The sequence below is a fragment of the Stegostoma tigrinum genome, chromosome 15 (genome assembly GCF_030684315.1).
Source record: "Stegostoma tigrinum isolate sSteTig4 chromosome 15, sSteTig4.hap1, whole genome shotgun sequence".
Classification (NCBI taxonomy): Eukaryota; Metazoa; Chordata; class Chondrichthyes; order Orectolobiformes; family Stegostomatidae; genus Stegostoma; species Stegostoma tigrinum.
The window spans coordinates 68321240-68347134 of NC_081368.1; the positions used below are offsets into that span (position 1 = coordinate 68321240).

The window sequence follows — 25895 nt, forward strand, 5'->3', positions numbered from 1 at the left end:
TTGAAGGAGCACCTATTGAAGTTGCTTTGTTTAATTCTTTCAAATTTGACATAACTCTGACTTACTTCCTTTTTTATGTTTCTGAACCATTGCCTATACACTTCTGGTACCAGTTCACTCAAAATAGCTTGTTTTACTTCTTTATAGTCTCTTAACACCTCATCTGACAGTTTTGCAAACTTCTCACGAGCTCTGCCTACCAACTTTGTCTGAATTAATACTACCCACACAGTCTCTGACCAATTCATCTGCTTAGCCAGTTTCACGACTTAAACAAAAAGGCTTCTCCATATTTTCATCGATTTTTGGTCATGTTTTGTTATATGTATCCCTACCATGTCTTTGGCTATGCTGAGCTTGTTCATCATCGCTCTCCTCGTCACTAAGCCTATCTTTCACCTTCATCTCCATCGTTTTAAATTGACTTTCCCATTCAATTTGCAACTTCTGAAGTTCAAACTCTCGCTTTCTCTTTGTTCAGCTAAGAACCTTCTCTCCCTTTCTTTATTTCTTTCCACTGCTTGGAACCATACTTTAAACCCTCTCATCGTCCTTGCATTCTCTAACTCCTGTTGTCTCATTTGCAATTTAATTTTTTCTAACTTCAAGGCACTTGTCTGTTTGTCTTGACAAACTAAGCTCTTCACAAACTCCATGGTAATTTTACCTGGAATCAGCCATTGGTGTTGTAATACAATGGAAACCAGCTGTCCAGCTAACTGAGTTAACCAACCCCATTCTTGAATGCATGCTCCTACATTGTTAGATATTTGTTTGCTGTTTGATTGATACCAACATTCTGATGGTTCAGGACAACTCAGCATGACAGAAATAGTCCAAGACCATGGAAAAGTCAGAGCCATCATGAGGTCACTAATGTTAATGATACCCCTGTCAAGAGCGTGTGTACAAATGAGGAATAATACAGCACAGAGAGGGCAATTTCTTTTAAATGGTGGCATGAAAACAATGATCCAGAATTTAACCTTAACCCACTATGTTTTCTACTGTCAATAGCACTGGCTTATAGCACAGTGGTTCAGTGGTAAACATTGTTGCTTCGTAAACGCCAGGGACCCACATCAATCCAATGGTGAACACCATCAGAATCCCTGTGTACAAAACGTTCCAGCATTGGATTACTGTCTGTGTGGAGTTTGTACTTTTTCCCCACATCTACATGATTTTCCTCTGGGTGCTCCAGTTTCCTCCTATAGCCCAAAAATGTACAGGTTAGGTGGATTTGTCATGCCAAATTGTCCACAGTGACCAGAGACAGGGTAGAGGGTGTGGAATGTTCACTGGAGGGGTGGTATGGACCTAATGGGCCAAATGGCCTCCTTCCATACTGCAGGGGTACTATGATGATAAAGGCCATTCAGTTCACCTTAATTCATCAATCCTCAGAGCTCCACCGTCCTGCTATTCTGTTGTCTCTTAAATAATTCTTGACTTTTGTCTCGCTATGTGTGGAAATATATTCATGTTGATCATTCTTTGCTTCATTATTATTATTAGCATGAATCTGTATCCTTTAGTTTTTTTCTTGCAGTTTAATTTGAAGAAACAAATCAAATTAAAATTGGATGGTTCCTATAACTAGTGGTTTTCTCGGTCATACTTCTTTCAGTCCTTTGGCTTTCCCCTGAAGTTGGACTGGAACAAAATACCTGAAGTTAATTAACCTGACCAAGCATACCTTGTTCTCAGCCATGAGCATCTCTACCTCTGAATCTGGTACTTTGTTAAGGATAGGACATTGAGGGTGATCTGTCTCTGTGAGTTAAGACATTGAGAAAATTTGAGAGGTGACACACATTGAAACTGTTTCATCTGATGAGGGCATCAATGATGTGCATTCACAATTTTAAAACAGGAGCTGAGTTATTCCGGAGGGAAATCTGGAATTTATGCTTTCACACAGAGGTGCTATACACATGGAATTCTATCTATGCTAACCTGTGGATGCTGAGATAATTGAAGTTACCCATAATAAAAGCATCATGTTTGCTATCCAGGCACATGAATTTAGGGGTGTGCTTTACTTGAGTTGTTCCGGGGGCTAAATTTCTGCTGTTCATGTGTTCCTAATCAAACAATAATACAAAACACAAGTGGCATGATTCCTTTATATACAAGTGAGAAGTGATTTGTGAAATTTATCATGTCACTCTTACCTACAGATGCAAACTGACTGTCGAGTCCCAGAGTAAGCAGCATGAAGAAAAACAAAATGGACCATAAAGGTGCCCATGGCAACTGTGCAAGGGCCTCTGGATAGGCAATGAAGGCTAAACCAAAACCTAGACAGTAGATACAAATTGAAATAGAGAAATGAATGCAACTTAAAAGGGATAAACTGTAAAGAGAGGGGCATTTATTTAATTCGAATGTACTGATCTTGTGTTGTGGCTTCAATCAATCTGTAAGAGTTTCAGAAAGTGAAACTAAATGCAAAGTTTAAAATCCAATAATGACAGTCAAAATTTGAGCTTCACAGTGAGATAGAGCATTTGTGTGCAGTGACCTGGAGCTGGATTTCCATCGCTTTTCCTTACCTGGAACTGGAGTGCAGCATGACAGCCAAAGTCAGCTGTAGCCCGCTTACTGGGATTTTTTTGTGTTGAAACTAGACTTATGGCCAGACTCACCCTCACCTCTCTCCATCCCTACCTTGCCTTGAGGCTGACACCAGTAATAGGAGAAAGAGATCCAATGCTTCTAAGATGCCACCATGGCTGGGTCCGTAGCATAAATTATGAACACTTACGCTCATTCACATCAGAACAGTGGGCACAACAGTGCGACCAATCCGGCTGACAGGTTTACCAGGTGCTTAGCTACATTAATGGATATGCCAGTAAATAGTGCAGCTATGTATGGAATGGTCTATTTGTTAAACCTCTCATATCCACAGCACAAAGCAGCTGGCTCAGGAATGTGACAGTGGACTGATGAGTCCTGCGTTAATTTATTCTTGTTGAAGCATTTTGAAGTTTGTGTAAAATTATAGCATGACATAGGGCTTTTTAATATGTCTTGGCTTCCTGATTGTGAGTGAAATGTAACCAGTTGAGATGTGGGCCACTGTCTGGATCTTAGCGAGTTACTCAGAGAGTTATGAAGGGAGATGAATTGTGACTGAAAGCATCATCACTGGGGCTCATGTTAAACATCTTTTTAAAAGAACTGAGGCAATTGTAATGGCTTGGAGACATACACATAGACATAGAGACACATCAGAGCATATCAATCCAATGGTGAGCACCACCAGACTCCCTGTGTACAAAACTTTCCTAGACAATGATCTGTGGACATGTGTGAGTGGTTTTCTTCCTGCCTTACCAAGATAAAACTGTCACATCCATTTCTGGCACCCAGTGACCTATCCCTAAGATCAGGAAATGGCCACTTGCATGTAATCTTGTTTAGCCACAGTCTTATTGACAATCCAAATATATGACCTGATTTGAGGCATTTCCTTATGTGCAAAGGCACCAGGATCAGGAAGGAATGTATCACAATTGTCAAAGATGTCACTGCTGCAGCCAGGAAAGCATGACTGGGTTGGCACAATAAAACATAAGGTGAAATAACCATACAGAGATGACCTCTTGTACAAGGGATCTCATGAATCAATGGGTACTGTGGATACAGGCCACTACTTAAAGCTTTAGTAAAGGAGTATCACATAAAGTGAAGATAGTATCCAAAGTTAGTTTCATGTCATTAATACAGCGAGTGTGCGGAGTAACGACATAAGAAGCTAGTGTGAGCTCCTGCGTAAGAATCTTATAGTCTCAAGATAATGGTGACTGAACATCAGTAACAGTTTAAATTGCTTCGAATTCAGAGATCTTTACTCACATCTCAGAGATTGCAATTCTCTTGTCCCTCCCGCATACACACTTGCAAATATTGAACAGGACAATCTCATCTCTTCACTTTAGAAATACTTGAGCACAATGCAGTAATTTTCAGCCCAGATACCTGACTGTGCAACCTCTGAAACAGGCTTGTCTTGTACATGAGCCATGTGTCCCAGGATGGAGAAGATGGCAAATCCAGCAAACACACTCGTAGCACAATTAACAACACAGACAATGATGGTGTCTCTGTAGCAGTTGTTGTGGAATTTGTTGTAGGATGCCAGTGTTGTTAAACCTCCAAAAGATACTGCAATGGAATAAAAAATTTGTGTTGCAGCATCTTTCCAGACCTGGAAATTGGAAGGTAGAATGGGTTAACAGTGGGTTATTTGAGTTCAGTCATTCAGTTAGTCATACTATAGTAACTGTGAGGAACATGGGATGAGAGGACTGTTGAAATTCACTCTCGTTTGTCAATATCTCCACTATTATAGGATTATTTCTCTGCCTCCCGTGTCTACTGTCTGGGTGGCATGGTGGCTCAGTGGTTAGGACAGTGCCAGATTTGATTCCACCCTCAGGCAACTGTCTGTGTGCAGTTTTGCACATTCTCCCATGATTGCATGGGGTTTCTTTGGGTGGTCCAGTTTCCTCCTACAGCCCAAAGATGCACGGGTTTAGTGGATTGGCTGTGCTAAATTGTCCATAGTGACCAGGCATGTGTAGGCTAGGTAAATTAATGGCGTGGGAAATTCAGAGTTACAAGAATTGGGTAGAAGGATGGGTCTGGGTGGGCTGCTCTTCAGAGGGATGTCATGAACTCAATGGGCCGAATATCATGCTTCTACACTGTAGGGATTCTACGATCCTACAGCCTGTTGCTAAAATGCCACCAAGTTCACCTGAGGTGTGGTGACCCTTAGGTTAAACCATCTCCAGTCATCTGTCTCATTTATGAGAGGGCAGCCCTATGGTCTGGAAGAACCGTGTCTACTTTACCCTTAGTGGGCAGTGCAGTGGCTCAGTGGTTAGCACTGCTGCCTCAAAGTGCCGGGGACCCTGGTTTGATTCATGCCTCGGGTGACTGTCTGCATGGAGTTTGCATATTCTCCCTGTATCTGCGTGGGCTTCCCCCGGGTGCTCCGATTTCTTCCCACAGCCCAAAGATGTGCAGGGTACGTGGACTGGCCATCCTAAATTACCCATTGTGCCCAGGGATGCTTAGGTTAGGTGGGTTAGACATGGGAAATTAGGGGAACAGGTCTGTACGGGATGCTCTTTGGAGGGACAGTGTGGACTTGTTGGGCTGAATGGCCTGTTTCCACACTGTAGGGATTCCAAGATCTTTGATGTCTTTCATTGCAAGACATGTTTCTGGGCAATGCCTCAGTTCTTTATATACAGAGTGCACGGTGTCACGTAGTGACCATTATACTTCTGTTAAAACAAAAAGCTAAAACGGGTATTCTTTTTCAGATTATTACCTGTTCAGTACCTATGGTATGGGTTGCATGGCAAATTTAACTTCTAAACCAACAAAATCAGATTGTTCATAAGATTAGTAGCCAGTTCACTCTAGCATACTCAGACCAGGGGTACAAAATCTCACCAAAGCTTTGATATAAGACAAAGGCCTGTATCTAAAATGTGAAAGAAACCAATTAACTGTCAGATCTCATGCCAATAGTTACTTTTTCACATTGTGCTGCCATCATTCTAAAATGAGTCATATATATATGCATATTGATCAAACATACATGGCAGTATTGATTGACAAATTGCAATTAAAAGAGATGTGAAACTCAAAATTAAAACAGTTTGACTAAGAAAGGTAGTTGAATTTGATTATTTTGCAATGTTCACCTCAGCATCGGCCAGTTTTGAGATGTCCGACTGGCTTCCAATGTAGAATTCTATTCCTTCAGAGGCTCCATCCAGGGTAACCCCTCGGATCAGGAGTACGGTTAGAACCACGTATGGGAATGTCGCAGTGAAATAAACCACCTGAGCATGGAGAGAAACATGTTAGATTTTCCTGCATTTCTTATGCAGCATTTACAAGCTAGATTCTATTTAAATGGAAAATTGATAGGACTGCTGCCAAAGCAATAGATTGCAGAGGAACAGAGATTAAATAGTGAGTGCATTTACAGCATGTTGTAATTGAATTATATATGTTGGTAATTATTTACAGCTTAAACTGAGGTAGCACAGAAATGTTCGAGACTGAAGAAGATTATTTGACGAGTGACAAGGGCTAACATGTAAGACAGAGATGGGGAGAAATTCTTTTCACACAGTCATGAAATGCCCTTCCTCAAAAAGTGCTAAAAGCAAAGCCTTTGAGTATTTTTATGGTAGATGTTGATAGCTTCCTGATAAATAAAAGATGAAAATTATTGGGTGTAAATGATCAACCACAATCTTACTAAATGGTGCACCAGCCCAGAGGGACCGAGTGGCCTACTTTGCTCCTAATTCATATGCCCATATGTAACTTGTCCTATGTTTTATGGACTGCTCCTTGTTTTGTTTTATTTGCACATCTTGAGCTTTTGTTACTCTTCCAATTCTCCCTAGTTGTCCGTTGGGATTGAGGAAGACTTGCTTCTATTCCAGTTCAGTGGTTCAAAGCGAATGGAGAGGTATAACATACAACAGGCAGAGGAACTGGATGTTACAAGGGGTGAAGGTGAGTGAGAATGCAAAATCTTAAATATAAAGTGATCAGTCCTGGCCTTACTGAATGGCAGGGCAGGCTTAAGGGCTGATGGTCTATGTCTTTGCCTATTTTGCATATTGGAGACAATGGCCTACCGCCATCACGTGATCCAGGAACTGAGCTTCTGACCTGGCAACAGGGTTTCGAATCCTGCCGTGGCCAGATAGTGGAACTTAAATTTAATAATAAAAAAAATTAAGTACCTACTGCTGACCATGAAGCTATTGCTAATTGTAAAGAGAATAAAAACCCCATCTGGCTCACTAATGTACTGCAGGGGAGGAAATCTCCCATCTCCACCTTGTCTGGTCTAATTGTGACTCGAGGCTCACAGCAATGTCGTTGACAATTAGCGTTGGCAACGTGAATATTAAAAAAAAGTGTGTATCTGCAGATGCTGCCACCTGTGGAGTAGGCAGTGCTTGCTGAGTTGGATAAAGTGCTATCAGGAAGTTTGTGCCTTTGACACTTCACACATGCACATTCCTAATGAAGTATTTTCTCGGATAAGCCTCCTCCATTTTGTTTGGTCAGTAGTCAAGGTCCCCCATTGGTTAGTAAGGATATTTGCCCTTTTCAAAAATGATTTGTGGACATCCTAAAATGTTTTCCATTGTTTTCCAGGGGAATTCGTGCCACAAATGAGCTTTGAGGCTTGACAGCATTTCTGTGTATGTTGTTAATGGAAGCAATAGTTTCCCAAGACTATAGTTTGGAAATCCCACCCCAACTAATCCAACTCCACTCTTTATTCCTTTGCTTGTCCCCTTTATTAACCTTCTAACATTATCCCACTTATCATATAAAAACTCCATATTTATCATCACTCTCCATCTTCATACTTCCTCATTCAATCTTTCCTCACTTCTGCCTTTGCATGAAGCCTGTTACATCCCTAACTTTTCACAGTTGTAAAAGAACCCAATCGGCCTGGAATGCCAACTCTCTTTATCACTCTGTAAATGTCATTAAATCTGCTGAGTGTTTACTGTTTTACCTCAGATTTTTAGCATGAGCACTATTTTAGTTTTCATAGTTTCATAGAATCCCTACAGTATGGAAACAGGCCCTTCAGCCTAACAAGTCCACTCTGACCAGTGGAGCATCCCACCTAGTCCCATCCCCCTATAACCCACCTGAGCTACACATCCCTGAATACTATGGGCAGTTTAGCATGGCCAATTCATTTAGCCTGCATATCTTTGGACTGTGGAGGAAACTGGAGTACCTGGAGGAAACCCACGCAGATACAGGGAGAAGCGCAAACTCCACACAGACAGTTGCCAGAGGGTGCTAACCACTGAGCCACCATGCTGCCCGAATTTTATTCAGTTCTGCTTTGTCATTGGATACATAGCAGTTTCCAGGATCTGGTAAAAGTAACATCAAGACTGATTTCTGAAGCTTCTCTTTGTGCAGTTTAGTAGCTGAAATATCTTCTTGTTAAGATAGTGGAAGGATCTACATCATTACAGAGGTGGTTAGATTCTGTGATGAAAGGTTGTTTTGTCTTCAATCAACTTAATGTTTGCCCAATTCCTGAAAGATTGCTGCAGACTTTTCCCTCATGACACAGATCCATGCATTCGTTCCTTATGGATTTTCCAGCACTCCCAAACATCATTAACTTCATTTCAATAACAATCTGGCTCATTTATAAACAAGCACGGTTTGTACATATGTCACAGGAGGAAACTGGACATTGTTACCAAGTGGTGCATCAGCAATCATTTTACCTTTCCTGAAGATTTGATTCCTTTAGATAGCGCTGCTCCAACTATAAGCCAGGCCAGAAGCAGACAGAGAGCTAAATACCAGACTATCTCCCCAGTCTCATCCAATGAACTAGCACGGTCCAAAGCCACTTTACTGAATAAATTAACAAGACATATTTTATGTAAGGACAATATATACAAGCATTGTTACTGATACATGAATTACATGTAGTCACAGTGAGTGCTGGAAATGTGTTATTCTATTGCTCCAGGTATCAAGAAACAGGCTTGATAGATCAGCTGCTGTTTTCCATCTTTATCTATACTGCACGGTCAATGCATCTTTAAAAGGTATTACTGTATCATAGCATATGACCTTAAGGCGTAAAGGTATAATATTCTAAAGGTAGGACCCATGGTTAACTGAACAGGTTATGTAAAACATCAAACTCAAGAAAAAGCATATGTACAGAGAAGACTGGTAGGTCACATGATTGGTCAGAATCTTAAAAACTGCAAAGAATGTCTAACAGGTTAATCAGGAGATTTCTACAGATTTCTCATTTCCACAGATATTTACAAAGAATGTCTAAAGTGACTGGTGGCCCTTTGGAGAGTGAGATAAGGAATTAACAGGAGGCAATCAGGAAATGGCAAAGCTTTGGTACATATGGTAAAACAAATATTTTGGCTCTGTCTTCATTTCTAGAGGATACAGCATTCTTTCCTAGCTATCTTGGTGTCATCTGCAAATTTATACACCCTGTCTTCATTCCCCTCATCTAAGTCATTGATGGGAAATTGTAAAAAACATTGAGAGCCTAGTTTAGCCCCTGAGGGACTATTCAAAACTCATCTTGTCAATTAAATAAAGACTTGTTGATGCATCCTCTCTGTATTCTGACAGCTAGCCAATCTTCTATCCATGCTGACATGTAGAACCCCATTACTGGCATAGAATGTATAGGGGGCTGCATACAAAAGAAATCAGGAAGGAAAAGAGGGGCAATGAAATATCTTTGGCAGACAGGGTTAAGGAAGACCCCAATGCTTAAGTATAAGTATACAAAGAATGAGGACTACCCAAGAAAGTGTGGGGCCGAATAAAGATCAAAGGCCCAATCTGCGTGAGGAACATGAGTATGTGGGTGAGATCGAAGACAAATATTTCTCAACAGCATTCACAGAGAAGAAACACATGGTATCTGAGGATTTCATTTGGTATGGTAAAGCTCTAGAATATGTTAACTTGAATAAGGATGAGGTAATGGATGTTTTAGCAGGCACAAAGGAGCATAAATTCTCAGGGCCCGATGAGGTGTCTCCCAGGCTGCTGTGGGAGATAAGAGAGGAGATTGCTGGAGCCCTGGCAGAGATATTTAATACGTCTCTGGCCACAAGTGAAGTGCTGGATGACTGGAGGATAGCTAATGTGGTTCCTTTGTTCAAGAAAGACCACAGGGACAGGCTAAGTAATTACAGAGTGATTAGTCTGATGTCAGTGATTGGGATATTATTCAAAGCGCTCTGAGGGATAGGATTAATTAGAAAAGCAGGGATTGATCAGGGATATTGAACATGGATTTGTTAAAGGGAGATCTCGTCTGACTAATTCAGTTGAGTTTTGTTGAAATGGTGGCTTAATATATTGATGAATGTAGAGAAGCTGATGTGGTTTATATGAACTTCAGTAAGGCCTTTGGATAGTACCACATGGATGGCTGGTCCAAAACTTAAGAGCTGATGGGATCCAAGGCAAGTTGGCAAACTGGATCCAAAATTGGCTTATGAATAGGAGGCAAAAAGTGATGGTGGAGGATAGTTTTTGTGATTGGAAGCCTGTGACCAGCAGTGTACCACAGAAATCAGTGCTGGGACCCTTGCCATTTGATATGTACGTTAATGACATGGATATGATTGGAGAAGATAAAACTAGTAGGTACAGTTCTGAAGAAGGATCGCTTGATCTGAAATATTAACTCTGGCTTCTCTTTCCAGATGCTTATGGGCAGCACAGTGGCTCAGTGGTTAGCACTGCAGCCTCACAGCACCAGGGGCCCAGGTTCAATTGCAGCCTTGGGCAACTGTCTGTGCAGAGTTTACACGTTCTCCCCATATCTGCGTGGGTTTCCTCCAGGTGCTCTGGTTTCCTCCCACAGTCCAAAGATGTGCGGGATAGGTGGATTGGCCATGCTAAATTGCCTGTAGTGTTCAGGGTTGTGTGGGTTATAAGGGGAAGGGTCTGGGTGGGATGCTCCAAAGGCTAGTGTGGACTTGTTGGGCCAAAGGGCCTGTTCCCACACTGTAGGGAATCTAATCTGTCAGACATGCTGAGCTTTTTCCAGCAATTTCTGTTTCTATTGCTGATTTCCAGCACCCACAGTGCTTTTTTTTTGTTCAGTATGCAGGTACAGCAGTTTATCAAGGAAATTAGGATGCTGTGCTTTATTAAGAGAAAAATTTAACATAAAAAATAAGCATGTAATGCTTCAGTTTTACAGCGTATTTTTGAGACCATATCTTGATTAACGTATGCAGTTTGGTCTCCTTACTTGATAGAAGCATATAAATACATTGGATACAGTTCAGAGGAGATTTTCCACCTGTATGACTGGATTTAACATGTTGTTTTATGAGGACCGATTACACTGCTAACTTTATTTCTATTGGATTTTGAAGAGTTGACTGTGACTGATGGAAGTGTGTCAGATTCTGATTGGTCTTGACAGGGTGGATGTGGAAAGGGCGATTCTGCCTTCGTGTCAGTCCAGAATTACAACACATTCTTTTAATACTAGGGGTCAGCCTCTTAGGATAGCGATGGGACTTTTTTCCTTTTGCTCAGAGGGCTGTGCAAATTGGAAGGTGATGAAGGCAAAGTATTGAATATTTTTAAGATGAACATATATAGATGGTATATTATGCAGGAGAATCGAGCGTTACTGGGGACAGATGAGATAGTGGCATACAAAATACAATTAAACCAACAATTATTGAAATGTGGAGCAGTCTTGAAGGGTCTTGAAGAAGGGTGTCCTTCTACTGTTAATTTTTATGTTCACAAGCCTCATTCCTCACGTTGCCAGGGTTTGCTTGGAACATAAAAACCAAGAGAACTGTGGATGCTGTAAGTCAAGAACAAAAACAAAGCTGCTGGAAAAGCTCAGCAGGTCTGGCAGCATCTGTGAAGGAGAAAACAAAGCGTTTCCAGTCCGATGACCCTTCCTCAGAACTGGGAGCATACTTGGAGAATAACTCTCTCCTGGAAGCATGTTTTTCTGTTGTAACCCATCAGATTAATGCTGGCCCTGACACATATGTGCCTAGGAATGTATAGCTTGTATATAATAACTATCCAACACCAATTTCTTTCTTTTTTTACAGAGCATAACATAATCACTGACGCATCAGTAAAATACCCTGATGGAGGCAGACTCACATCAGTGTGTTCATACATCATACTTATTAATTTTGTAGTCAAGCATCTGGTCAAGACTTCATCTCTGATAGTTCTGACAGAGGCTAGCAGAATCTTAAAAAGAAGCAAACCATTTAATAGGTTTTTCGAGAGGATTCAAAAGTAGCTATATGTTGCTAAATCTCTGTCAACGCTTAGTTCCATACATGCAAAATACATGTAGTTTTCAACACCATATTATGAAAGAAAAGAAAATGGAGGGACTGGAGAGGGGGCAGAGTTTTACAAGAATGGCACCTGCAAAGTGGGACATGTTGGGTTTTTTTTTCTCTTGAATTAATGAACTGCAGGAGACCCTTAAGATAGTATCCAAGGATGATTTAACATTGACTTTCCCACCATTATAACTTGAGGTATTTGCTGAGATTGCAAGCTCTATTATCTGTATCTTAATTCATGGCCAGTCCTGTTCATTCATCCCTCTGGATTCCTTGTCTCCTTCTGTGGCTCAGCATCAGTTTCTATTTGTCAATGCTTCTGTGAAGCATCACTTGGGTGCATTTAATTGTGCTAAACGTGCTATATAAAGACAGATTTTGGCTACTGCTTAGCCCTATTTGCATTTCCTTAACTGCTGATTATTTCAATGCCACTCACTCACAGCAAGACTTTAGCATACTCTCTAGCTTGGACACTAAGTGATAAGTAACATCTGTGTCACACTTAAGGCAGGCAATGAGCATCTCAAATGTGAGAATACCTTCTGAAAGTACGTTTCTTGACATTTAATGGTATTCTCATAATTCAATAACCTATTATTAATATCTTAGAGGCTACTATTGACCAGAAACTAAACTTGGCCAACCAAAATGGCACAACAAATACAATGCCAGTTATTTTGTAGTAAATGATTCACCTCTTAACTCAAAAGATTCTCCACAACATAAAAATCACGTCTTCAATAAAGTGCTGGAATATTCTCCAACTGTTTGAATGCATACCATGGGAATCACATTTAAAAGGCTCTAAAATATCCAGGATAAATCAGTTGATTTGATTTGCATTCATCCACCAGATTACATTAACGAGATGGCTCCTGTTGAGATGCTTCTCTCTCATTAAACAGGATATTCACCAACTAACTGTCCCAAGAGGAGCTACTGGACAATCTGTGCAGGTTACAGGCGCAGCTCTCTACAGCAATGTACTTACTCCCAGTATTGTTCACTCGGACCCTGGTGAGGAACCAAGATTTCTGATCCGTTTGGACAAGTTTCATTGTTCGCCTGCAGCGACGTACTATTAACAATTTCAAAATATCCATCATCCAGGGTGAGGTTGCAGAGCGGATCTAGAAAATGGGGAATGTGTTTTAGAATTAGCGATGATCGGGAATGCTATCACAATGCACTTCAGAGAGCAACATAAATAAAGTCCTCCCAAATCCATGCTGATCTTTCCCGGAACTCCATGTTTGAATCCCTCTGATCAGAGTCCTTCCCTAGAATTAGAATTGGAATTAGCTGTGATTTCTGCAGATACACAATGGGTACAGTGAAAAATTTATAAGTTCCCAATTACAGCACTGACAGGTACAAAAGTACTTAGGCTCAACTTCTTTAGATCTTAGACAGTAGAGAAATAAAACATGTATGCATTGCAGAAACAACATTTCAGGACAGCAGGCCATATTGGCACCAAGCTTCCAATCCGTATCCGGTCCTGGGCCCAAATTATGCCAATGACACTCCATGCTGGGAGGCTGTTGTTGGAGGCTGGAAGATCATCATGCAACACCAGGAGGCCCCTGTGGGAAGATGCCGCTGCGCCTGTCCAGGACATTACCATGCCACGCTGGGAGGCTGCTGCGGAAGGGTGGGAGGTCACTACGCCGCACTAAGAGGCGGCTACAGGAGGCCTCTGCACCAGGCCAGAGGTCATCACTGGTAGGACAAGAATTGTCACTTGACAGAAGCTGGGAACTGTCGCTGGAGGCTGGGCTTTACCATCGGTGGACAGGAGTCATCGCCGGCTGGAGGATGGGAATTGTCGCTCATTGGAGGCTGGGAGTCATTGCTGGAGGCTGGGAATCAGCGCCAGAGGGCTGAGAGTCATCAGAGATCATGAGAGAGGAAGAAAGAAAAGCACTAAGAGGAAGAAAAAGGAAGAGAAGGAAGAAAAGAAGAACACGAGGAGCAGGTGAGCTCCTGCTAGAGATTCCTACTCTGACTCCACCTTGTAACAATGTCACAGTATCAAATATTTTCTTACAAATAATGTTTTATCTGTTTGCATGCAACCTTTGACTTCCTTGCATAAATACCTTCCAGCTCTTCTGCACTACTGTCCAGCAATGCCATTCAAAAGCACAGCATTAGATTTCACATGTATACCTAAAGCACCCAGGTCTATTTCATGATCATCTCTACCAAATCCTCCTTTTTTCCTGTTGCTGAGTGCTCAACACCTGCTCCACTGAAATCCAATACCAGGCAGACAGAAATATCCTTCAACTAAATGCAGGGGAAGTATAACCATTTCTTCCAGGCCCCGCTCCATTAGCGAGACATGGGCTCCATCCCTCTCACTGGTAACCCTTTGAGGTTAAAGAAGTCTGTTTGTAACAAACCAGAAATTGCTGGAGAAACTCAGGGTCTGGCTGCATCTGTGCAAAGAAAGCAGAGTGAATGTATGAGTGACTCTTCTTCAGAAGTTTGTTTGTAATGTTGGTGTCATCTTTGACCCTGAGATAAGCCCTAGACTCATTCCTAAGCTCACTTTTTTTCCACCTCTGTAATATCAGTTAACTTTAGTCTTGTCTCAGTAAAACTACTGCTGAAACCCTCCTTCATACCTTTGTTATGTCTGCGTATGATTATTTCAATGCCCTCCTACTAATATTAGAATCTTAGGAGCTTGGGAGCACTGTGAGATATCAGGAGGATAACATGAATCAATGTTTCCAAACTTTTGTGATCTCTGTGGCCCTATTTTGAGACTTGGAAGGACTAGTCATCCCCTAGTGAGAATTCAGAGAACAGGAGGGCCTTCCTCCTGCATTTAAGTCATTGATCATATGTGACAATAAAGGCTATTCTATTCTTTTCTTTATCCCATGGCTATCAATCTCTCTACAAAGGGAAGTAGATGCTTTCTATTCACTCCAGCTACACATTAATTTTATACATCACACATACATTTTAAATATACCATTAGCCTTCTCTGTTATCTTGATGACAACCTCAGCCTATCCAATTCTTATTCATTATTTACCCTTTATGGTCCTTTCAATATCCTTGTGCATCTCCTCAGTACCCTTTCCTGCGCAAGCACATTCTTCCCATAGTGCCATGACCAGTAACGTATATAGCACTCAAGCACTCTTCCATGTCTTGTCCCTCTTGGAATACCAGGAGGGGAAAAAAAGTAATAATGGTGAACAAAAAGAATGATTTAAATGGAAATCCTGTCAAAGAGGAGCAGACCTTTTTCAAGGTGGGCATACTTGGAAGACATGTGACAGTGAATTAACGGCTAAAAGAAAACTGCAAATGCTGTCTCCTCCTCCTCCTCCTTCTGCCTACAGTTTCTCCTTTCTGCAATCTCATCTCTCTCTCTCTCTTCCATCATGTAGACACAAGAAGGTCTGGAGAATGATAACTCAAACACATTTCTCCCCCTCATTCTTGGTCTTCAGTCATTATTTTGTGTAATTCTGCCAAATCAAACTGAACTACAATCATTATCAGTAGGATTCACCACCCTCTGCTGTTCCCCTTTACACTTGCATCCTCATGTCATCTGTTAATATTAAGTACAGACATGCCCTTTTCCCTGCTAGGCTTGTTACACAGGACAAAAAGTTTGCAACGAGGAATCCGACAAAGGGGCACAGGGCTTTTTGCCAGACCTGCTGAGCTACTCCATTGCTTTCTGTTTTTGTGACAGGTATCCAGCATCTGCAGTTGTTTTTTTTAGTCTTTAATTCACTGTCACATCTCTTCCAAGTATGCCCACCTTGAAAAAGGTCTGCTCCTCTTTGACAGGATTTCCATTTAAATCTTTCTTTTTGTTCACCGTTACTACTTTTTTTTTCCCTCCTGGTATTTAACCAGTTATATGTCAGAACTGGCCTCCACAGTCACATGTCATTCCTCATTGGCAGCCTCTGGCTCAGAATTGCCCCACATGGATTCCAAATGAAACTTTATCCTTTGTGTTTTGAATCCAGCCAGGATCATAGGTATCTCCATGATGTTCAATGCTCCTCAGATAGCTGTTCTCACCATATCCTGAGATCCACATTCAGTGCCATGCATTGCCATACACACACTGTTGACCTCTCGTTCCATCAGCAACACCTCTTGCTATCTCAGAGTTGCCCTGTCCCCTTACTAACACTTTGTTCTTCAGCACACTCACTGTTATAACAAAAAAATGTTTTCTCTTCCTTTCAAATATTAGCTCAAGCTTCAATAGCTCAGAGGTACGCACACCACTCTGGACTGTTACTCCCCTTCCCATCCCTCTGACTCCATCAGCCCCCCCAACCTCACCTCTTGTTAAGTATTTACTATGCATTCTGGCCTTCTACTCCCAGATGCTGAATGTTCTGTACACAGCAAAGGTTAGTGTTATCTCTCTGTTCCCCATTGTTAACGAATTTCAGGTTGAACTCTTCTTCAATCGCCTTTGCCTTCCCATCCCCCAAATCCCTTCACCCACCTTCAAAACTCTCCATCCACCTGGACCCCTTTTAACTGCACTCAACCCATTTTTTGAGATCTGCCAAAATGACATTGGTCAGCCTACTGTCGCTGCTCCCCACACCTATTCTAACAGATCTCCTTCTGAACTTCCTGCACTGCAAACTCTCAGATCCAGCACTGACTTTGTCATCAAGCCAGTTGATAAGGGTGGTGCTGGTGTAGCACAGTGGACTGATCTCTACGTTGCAGAGGCTCCAGCTCTCAGATACCTCCTCCCATCTACCCCTGGACCGTGACCCCAACATGGAACATCAGGCGATCGTGTCAACCACTGTCACCAACCTCATTCCATCTTGAGATGTTGCCTTGACAGTCTCCCAGCTCATAACCCCCAAATCCATACAGCTTGCTTCCACCTTCTAGCCAAAATCCATAAACAGGGCTGTTGGAAAAGATTCACTGTTTCAGTCTGTTCCTATACCAGGGAACTCATTTTTTACGACCTGGGCTCGACTTTTCTCCTTTTGTCCAGTCCCTTCCCACTCATATCAGTGATTCTTCTGACACTTTGCTTCAGTTTCAAGATGTCCATTTGCTGGGAGTAGCCTCCTCCTCCTCATCATGGATGTGAAATCCTCACTTTGAGTAGCTTCTCAATTCTAATAAACAGTCGCTGAACTCAAAACAGTAACTCTGCTTCTCTCTCCACAGATGCTGCCAGACTCGTTGAGTTTCTCCAGCACTTTCTGTCTTTGTATGAGAACCCTGCATCTTTGTATGCCTTGGCTTATCTCAGTTAATGTCATTAAAATCCCTTCCTTTTGTTACCACACCAATATCATTTGCAAACGATTTATTAAGGCTGGTAGCAAGAAGCTCAAAGCAAACTCAAGGAGCTCCACATGGCAGGCAGTTTGAAAGATCTATTTCCTTTTAAAAGAGATTGTTTGCCATCTGGGCTCAGGAAATTTGGCAAGTTCATTTTGGCACAGATTGTGTTAGATCAGATTGTTTGGACCAGTAACAGTAACAAGGGTGTCACACAACATTAATCTTCTGCAGTTCAAATGAAGCTGGCTACAAAAGTTATTGTTGGCATTCTCCCCATTGTTCAGAGGAAGATTGAGAAGTCCTCCACTCAACTAGTTACTAGCATAGAATCTCCATTTTCTCATTCATGCTCCAAATTGTTGAAACCTCACATCCCTGGCGTGACTCTCGTCAACCTACTCTACACCCTCTCCAAGGCCTTGGCATCCTTTTGAAACTACTAAGCACAAAATTAAAACTGGGGCCCCAAACAGTGTGGCAGAAAAGTTGAGATTAAGTATCTTGTTTGGCCAGTATTTAGTGCCACCCTGGAAGATGCATGAGATGCAAAGTTGGATGGGCAGTGAGTCAACTGCCTACCCATCTCTGCTGGAATTGTACCAGGGGAAGGGTGAATGTTGGTTTGCCTATACACTTTCAGCCTAATGGATACCTTAAGCAGCCATACAATGGTTATTTTGTAACTGTGGATGCTATGCCTCTGAACTTTTTGCATCCAGGCTTTTCCCTGGACAGTCCTGTCTCCCAAGAATTCACAAAATGGAAGATACGCTACCTTTTCGAGTCCTGCTGCATGTTTCATCTGCTCCCCACCAACTGAAGCAGTCTGCCCATGGTAGAGGTGATTGGAAGGAAGCAAACAGGTAGTACAGACTGTAGCCGATGATACAGTTGTAGTAAATTGTCACAAATGTCGACACAAGGACTGTGGAGACGCCCACACCTTTAAATGGGGAGAGAAAGTGAACCTCAAGTTAGAATTTTTCAACCAATATTAAAACAATAAGCTACAAAAGGACCAGTAAACTCCTTCTCATCCCTGGTTTTTATTATCATTTGACTTCATTTATGGAATACTATTTATACATGGTGGCAACCTATGACCTCCAGCTTAAGTGGGCTTTGCCGATGATTAACTTTGCATGGTGAATGACAGTGGGTAATTCATCTATAAGGCAGCCAGTTGAACAGTGTTGCAGCTGAGATGATAAGGCATGGAACTTGAAACGTCTTCTTTAATTAACACTTCCATGGGATGCAGATGTCACTGGCTAGGCTAGTATTTGTTCCTATCCCTGCATGCACTCAATAGGATTAGGGTCATTCCTGCTACTGGGTGGCTTGCTGGACCATTCTGGAGGGCAGCCAAGAATTAACCATATTGTTGGGGAGGTCCTGAGTCACACACAGGCCAGACCAGATAAGGATGGCACATTTCCTTCCTGAAAGTATATCAACAAATCAAATGGATTTTCATAACAATTGAAGAAGAAGGGTCTAGACCCTAAGAGTCAGTTTTCATGCTCCTCTGATGCTGCTTGGCCTGCTTTGTTCATCCAGATCTACACCTTGTTATCTATTTAGTTCCTTCGCTTTGTTTCTACTTTTGAACTGAATGTGATTCTGATTCATCCTATTTCCTGCCCCATCATTAGTTTCATTCACGTTCCTTAAATCTTATTGATGAAGGAGCTATGTTGTTGGGTACAACATTCTCCGAAGTCTCAAATACCCTATTAATCTTGTTCCACTATCATCAGCTCACACTCGCAACAATTTATTGTGTCAATGTTCTAAAGCTGAGGTTTTCAAGAGGAATATCCAACTAGTGACATCTGCCTCAAGGTATCGCACTTCACCAATCCTCATTTCTTAATGTTTCAATTAAATTTTCCTCATTAAATGGGGGATAAGCATAGTTTTCCTGCTGTACTATTTACAATTTGATCTGCTGAGCATTTTACAAATACTGATACAGACAGTGGAGAGACAGATGTGGCAGGAAAAATATTTTCTCTCAATTTAAAATTTGGTCAGATGCTAGACTCAATGTCAGAAGCCTTTGTCCATCCTCCTGCCATTCGTGTTGATTCATGATCATTTTTTTACAAAATGATAATTCAATTAATTGTAATTAAGTGAGGGAGAAAGTCAGCTCAAAGACAATTTAGGCCTTCAAAGTGGCTAGGCAATATTTGAAAATGATAGAGGGCCACAAATGGACTTTTGCTGAACAAGGCCTGCTTGATTAGGTATTCAAGCAAATATAAGGCTGCATAAACTTATTGCAAAGGAATTGAGTGTAAATTGAAAGAAGTGGGCATGCACTCTTCACTGAGTTGTATCCTTAGGCTAGGGAAATCATCAATACTCAAAAGGATGCTGCCACTGGAGTTTGCGCAGAAATAGCTGTGAGGAGAGATGTTGGCATAGTGGTAGTGATTTAGAGCTAGTAATCCATATTCACAGGATAATGCTTGTGGGATGTGGGTTCAAATCCTGTCATTGTAGCTGATGGAATTTAAATTCATCAAATTCCAAAATAGAGTACAAATCTTGGCAAAGGTGATCATAAAGCTATCATCAATTGTGATGAAATTCCATTTGATTTGTGAAAAATGGCATTACTTTGCAGCATATTAATGTCCACTTTGAAAGAGGAATTCATTTTCTGTGTTGATTTTAACATGAAAATGCAGCAATTTCACAAAATCCATGGCACAGTTGTTGCGGAGTTTCAGATGATTTGTATTATGGTGCCCATGTGATCTGTATCATTTTGAGTTCCAGGCAGTCCTGAGTTTCAAAGCAAATACTCAATAAAGTCTGGAGGACTTTACACCTCTTTCTATGTGTAGATGGATCACAAACAAAAAAAAATTTGCATTCCAGCTGATTGGCCCATCTTTTTTTTAAACTGGGAAAAATTACACATCAAAACTCAATGTATGTTAGACAAATGTAACTGATCATACTGATCTCTCATGTATTATAATGGTTTCCCTTACACCAACACGGAATAAGTTTACAACATCACACTTTTTCATCCATGTTTAAAAAGCATTTTAAACTTGTACAAGTCATATAATAAAGAAGCCATTTCTGTTGTCTTCTTTCAAACTTCATGAATTCAGCATGAAGCTGTTCTGTAGAGAGAGATTTCCTTCAGAAAGTTATTGAAGGCAAGGTATTGAACATTTAAGTCATTGAAGCAACTAAGGTACTAAATGATAATAGCCTGAAACCAAGAGAACGACTTCCCCCAATCTGTTCCAGTTCACATTGACCTGAATATCAATTGCCTAAAAATGTAATCTCAGGAACTATAAGCTTACTATGAACCCTCTGCTCCAAGACACATCAAATTATCTAAGAAAGCAAAAGTCTGTCATAAAATTGTAATTGCATTTTTTATAGTCACGTATATCTAATCTCTATATCTGTGATTGTCTATGTGAGATAAGATTGAGTCATTACAATTTAAATATGTGGGGGTAATGTGTGGTGATAAACAATGTTTCTTTCGGTAAAAATTTACAAGTACTTTTTTCTGTAAGTTTTGATGGGTACAATCAACCTGTTGATAGGACAGTACACTCTTTTTGCATAGAAATACAGTAATCATGGGGGAAAAAATGGAAACCTGTCTCATTTTTTCCGAGACAGGGGATTTTCCTTACAATGCTGCAAATTACTGAATGACATTCACATGAATAATCCACATGCACATTCATCTTATCGTTATTTTGGTAGAAAATTCTAAATCAATATTATTTAAGCACTATTGCTCACTTGAAGGGAACTATAGGCCAGTTAGCTTAACATCTGTTAACAAACTGTTAGCAGCTGTTTTTAAATGTGGATATGATCAAGGTAATCAGGCAGAGTTAACATGGTTTGTAGAAGGGAATTCATCGTTAACTGACCAATTCAACTTCTTTGAAAAAGTAATGTGTGCTGTGGATAAAGTGGGACAGGATTTGGTGCTGGGGCCTCAAATCTTTGAAATTTGGATGAAGGGATCAAAGATCTGGTAGCTAAATTTGCTATTGACACAAAAATAGGTAGGTAAATGAGATCTTTATTGAATAATGGAGAAGAGCCAAGTAGTCTATTGTTGTTCCTTGTTTGTATGCTTGTATGAACTGTTGCCGAGACTGTGTTTGCTGAATAAAAATTAACCTTGTAGGATTGGCACAGCTTTCCACACTGCAATGGGTCCACAACTGGAAAACTGTCCAAATGAGCATTCCAGGAAAAACAGGGGCATCCCAGCAAATACCAGCATGACGATATAGGGAATAAGGAAGGCACCTGGAAAATAGAGCAGAGGAAATCGAGACAGAGTTTGCATTTTAGACTGACTAGGTTTATTTGGGTAAATTTAATGTAGGAAGTCCTTTCCAAAACAATCCATGCAGACCAGATATCCTAAATTAATCTAGTCCCATTTGTCAGGATTTGGCCCGTATCTTTGTGTTTGAATCCCATGGCAGAGTGGCCCCACTCTTCCCGCTCAGTAACTTGCTCACCTACAAAACCCACAGCCCGCACCACACATACCTCCCTCCCTAGCCCTGTCACCATACAACACTGATAATAAAGTGTGAAGCTGGATGAACACAGCAGGCCAAGCAGCATCTCAGGAGCACAAAAGCTCCTGACATTTCGGGCCTAGACCCTTCATCAGAGAGTGGGATGGGGTGAGGGTTCTGGAATAAATAGGGAGAGAGGGGGAGGCGGACCGAAGATGGAGAGAAAAGAAGATAGGTGGAGAGGAGAGTATAGGTGGGGAGGTAGGGAGGGGATAGGTCAGTCCAGGGAAGACGGACAGATCAAGGAGGTAGGATGGGGTTAGTAGGTAGGAAATGGAGGTGCGGCTTGGGGTGGGAGGAAGGGATGGGTGAGAGGAAGAACAGGTTAGGGAGGCAGAGACAGGCTGGGCTGGTTTTGGGATGCAGTGGGGGGAGGGAATGAGCTGGGCTGGTTGTGTGATGCAGTGGGGGGAGGAGACAAACTGGTTCTACCTACTAACCCCATCCTACCTCCTTGACCTGTCCATCTTCCCTGGACTGACCTAACCCCTCCCTACCTCCCCACCTATACTCTCCTCTCCACCTATCTTCTTTTCTCTCCATCTTCGGTCCGTCTCCCCCTCTCTCCCTATTTATTCCAGAACCCTCACGCCATCCCCCTTTCTGATGAAGGGTCTAGGCCCGAAACGTCAGGAGCTTTTGTGGTCCTGAGATGCTGCTTGGCCTGCTATGTTCATCCAGCTTCACACTTTATTATCTTGGATTCTCCAGCATCTGCAGTTCCCATTATCTCTACCATACAACACTGACTGTGCCTTAAATAACTGATTTATTTCTTGACTTTCAAACAAGTTGCTCACTCCCACATTGACAGGGCTGAAGTCCACAAAGTACAGCGATGTGGTGATAGTAACGGGATTAGTCGTAGAAGTGATTGGAATGGGAATAGATTGAATGCCTTGCAATGGCAGCTTTTTTGTATGGTTTCAACACTGGGTATAGCACCAAGGTCATGCCCATAGTATTACCTCACTTCAAATGATAAGTTGTAGCATCAAAAAGGCACCAACCAGTACTAGTTAAAAAGAAAAAAAATCCAAATGCAGAGAATCCTGAAAGAAAAAAAAGAAAATTTAAACAGATAGCAACACAGTTTCTAAAGCATTCACAGAGATTAAACAAAACGTGCCTTGATCTGGATTGACTCATTATAACAGACCTTCCTTCCTTGCATTTAAGTCATACCTACCTTCACTGAGCTTGTATTATTATTATTGGAATTTTTCTTGTGAGATATGACCCAATGCCCTCAGAGAAGAAAGTGACCAAAAGGGACTATTAATTACAGCCCTAATGTAACAGCCAGGAAGCCAATGGGATCTTTTCAACCTCAATTTTCAATTACCTTCTTTTAACCCTCTGAGAAAATTATTTTCTTCTATGTCATTACAATTTGTTAGAAGCTCCCTATTTATCCCTCATAAGAGATCAAAGTTTACTGTGACTAAAAATATCTTTAAGAAGTGGAACATGCAGGGGAGAGAAAGTGTTTGGGAACCAGCTTTTGTGCCGAGTCAAGAACTGCAATGTACTGCTTCTGATTTGTTTCAGGCAGCTCTGAGTTGTGTACTCCCCATTGTCTCTGTTCTGTCAACAGTGGCCCCATAACATAATCAAGATTAAATTTGACAACAAAATTCAATTTTGATCTTTGCTAAAATATGTTTCCACAGCCACATCACAATGCTCATAAACCACCTCCAGCTCAGAATCAGCTCATGCGGATGCCAACTAAAGTTTCATCCTTTGTGCTTTGAATTCATTCAGGATCATAGGTATCTCCATGATGTTTAATGTTCCACAGACAGCTACTCTTGCTACATCCTGAGATCCACACTCAGTGCCATGTGTCATCATATGCATACTGTCAACCTCTCTCTCCAATAGCATTGCCTCACACTGTCTCAGAACTACACCACTCCCCTATCCCACTTTATCCTTTGGCTTATTCAACTTGCCAACAAGAAACATTTTATTTTCCTTTCAGGCATCAGGCTCACAAGATGCAACGACTTAGGGATATTCATGGCCCTCCAAAACCTTCCTCCCCTCACCTTCTCTCTGACTCCATCCCCTCGTCCACCCCACCTCTTGTCACATTTTCACCATCCCTCCTGATCTTTTGATCTCTGATGCTCAACAATATATACTTGGTTATAGTCTCAGTTTTATCCCTCTGTATCCCCACCTTAATGAATTTTGGGCATGAAATAACATTGAACTCTTTTTACATTGCCTTTGACTCCATGCCCATTTCTTTGAACAAGAGTCCTCTCCCCATCCTTTGCCCAGCAACAAAACAACTCACCGTCCATCTGGACCCATCCTTGTGGCCTTTCACGCACGCTCAACCTGTTCATTGAGAACGTGACATTGGTCGCCACAATTTCTCTGCCCCCTCTCCCCCCTTACCCTTTCTAACTTATTCTCCCAGGAACTGGCTACACTCTATGCTCTCAGACACAACCCTGACTTTGTAATTAAGCTTCCTGATAAGGGTGGTGCTGTTGTAGTATGGTGGACTGACCTCTACATTGCACAGGATGAGCGCCATCTCTAAGATGCCTCATCCTATCTCCCCAGGACCACGATCCCACCATGAAAAATCAGGCCATTGCGTCAACTGTGATCACCAATCTCATTTCATCCAGTAATCAACCCCCCCCCCCCACCCCAGTGCCTCCAAGCTGATGGTTTCCCAATGCTGCACAGCTCACTTCTACCTCCTTCACAAAATCTGTAAACAAGACTGCCTGGGCAGACCCATTGTTTGTGCCCAATCCTGTCTCAAACAATAGAACTCTCTTCCTATCTTCACACAGTCTCTTCTCTTCAGTCCAGCTCTTGCCTACTTACATCTGTGATACCTCTGATGCTTTATGCCAGTTTCAGATTTTCCAGTTTGCAGACTCCAGCCGCCTCCTCTCTATCATGGATATGCAATCCCTTTACATGTCCATCCCCCACCAGGAAGGTCTCAGGTCTCTCCACTTTATCCTGGGACAGAGGCCTGTGCCGTCTCCATCCACACTAGCCTCCTCCGTCTGACTGAACTTGTTCCCACCCTTAACACTTACACTTTTAACTCTTGTTACTTTCTTCAGGTCAGAGGGTTTACCGTAGATGTCTGCACAGGCCACAGTTATGCCTGTCTCTTTGTGGCATACGGGGAAACATTTCGTATGTCTGTCCTTTTCCAGCTCCTGCCAACATCTCTGCCTCTGGTATATCAATTACATCATTGCTGCTGCTTCCCTCTCCTGTCTGGAATTGGAAAAGTTTATCAATTTTGTTTCCAATTACCACCCTGCCCTCACTATCACTTGCTCCATCTCTGACTTCTACCTTCCATTCCTCGACACCTCTGTTTCCATTTCAGGGGATAGACAGGTCACCAATATCCACTAAAAACCCAATGACTTCCACAGCTACCTGGACTATACATCCTCACATCCTATTTCTTGTAATGACTCTTTTCCATTCTCCCAGTTCCTCCATCTCCGTTGCATCTAGAATATAAAACATACAATAATACAGTACAGGAATGGGCCTTTCTGCCTCCAAAGTTGTGCTGAACATTATGCCAAATTAAACTAATCCTTTTTGCCTGCCTTTGGTCCACATCCCTCCAATCTTTGCATTTTCATGTGTTTATCTAAAAGCCCCTTTCATGCACCTATTGTATCTGCTTCCATCACCACCACTGGCACCTTCCAGGCTCCTGCTATTCTCTATGTAAAAGACTTGTCCCTCACATCTCCTTTGAACTTGCCCCCCTCCCTCACCTTAAATGCATACCCCTTAGTATTAGGCATCTCAACTCTGGGAAAAGGATTCTGACCATCAAGCTTATCTATGCATCTCATAATTTTAAAGCCTACTATCTTGTCTCTTCACAGCCTTTGCTGCTCCAGAGTAAACAAAGTTTTCTAGCTTCCTCTTATAGCTCATACTCTTATTTCCATGCAGCATCCTGATAAACCTCTTCTGCACTCTTTCCAAAGCCTCTACATCCTTCCTGTAATATAGCAACCAA

General features: G+C 41.7%; 1 protein-coding gene across 1 annotated transcript in view; it reads right to left on the reverse strand.

Annotated features, from left to right (window-relative positions):
* Positions 1 to 25895, reverse strand: part of LOC125459004 (sodium- and chloride-dependent neutral and basic amino acid transporter B(0+)-like) — a 46497-nt gene that overhangs the window by 14706 nt on the left and 5896 nt on the right. The window contains exons 3-9 of the mRNA XM_048544877.2: positions 21447 to 21578; positions 18040 to 18207; positions 12937 to 13075; positions 8328 to 8460; positions 5733 to 5873; positions 3991 to 4219; positions 2178 to 2303 (exon numbers count right to left, since the gene is read on the reverse strand). Coding sequence (XP_048400834.2) covers positions 2178 to 2303; positions 3991 to 4219; positions 5733 to 5873; positions 8328 to 8460; positions 12937 to 13075; positions 18040 to 18207; positions 21447 to 21578 — 1068 coding nt within the window. The remainder of the gene's footprint in view (positions 1 to 2177; positions 2304 to 3990; positions 4220 to 5732; positions 5874 to 8327; positions 8461 to 12936; positions 13076 to 18039; positions 18208 to 21446; positions 21579 to 25895) is intronic.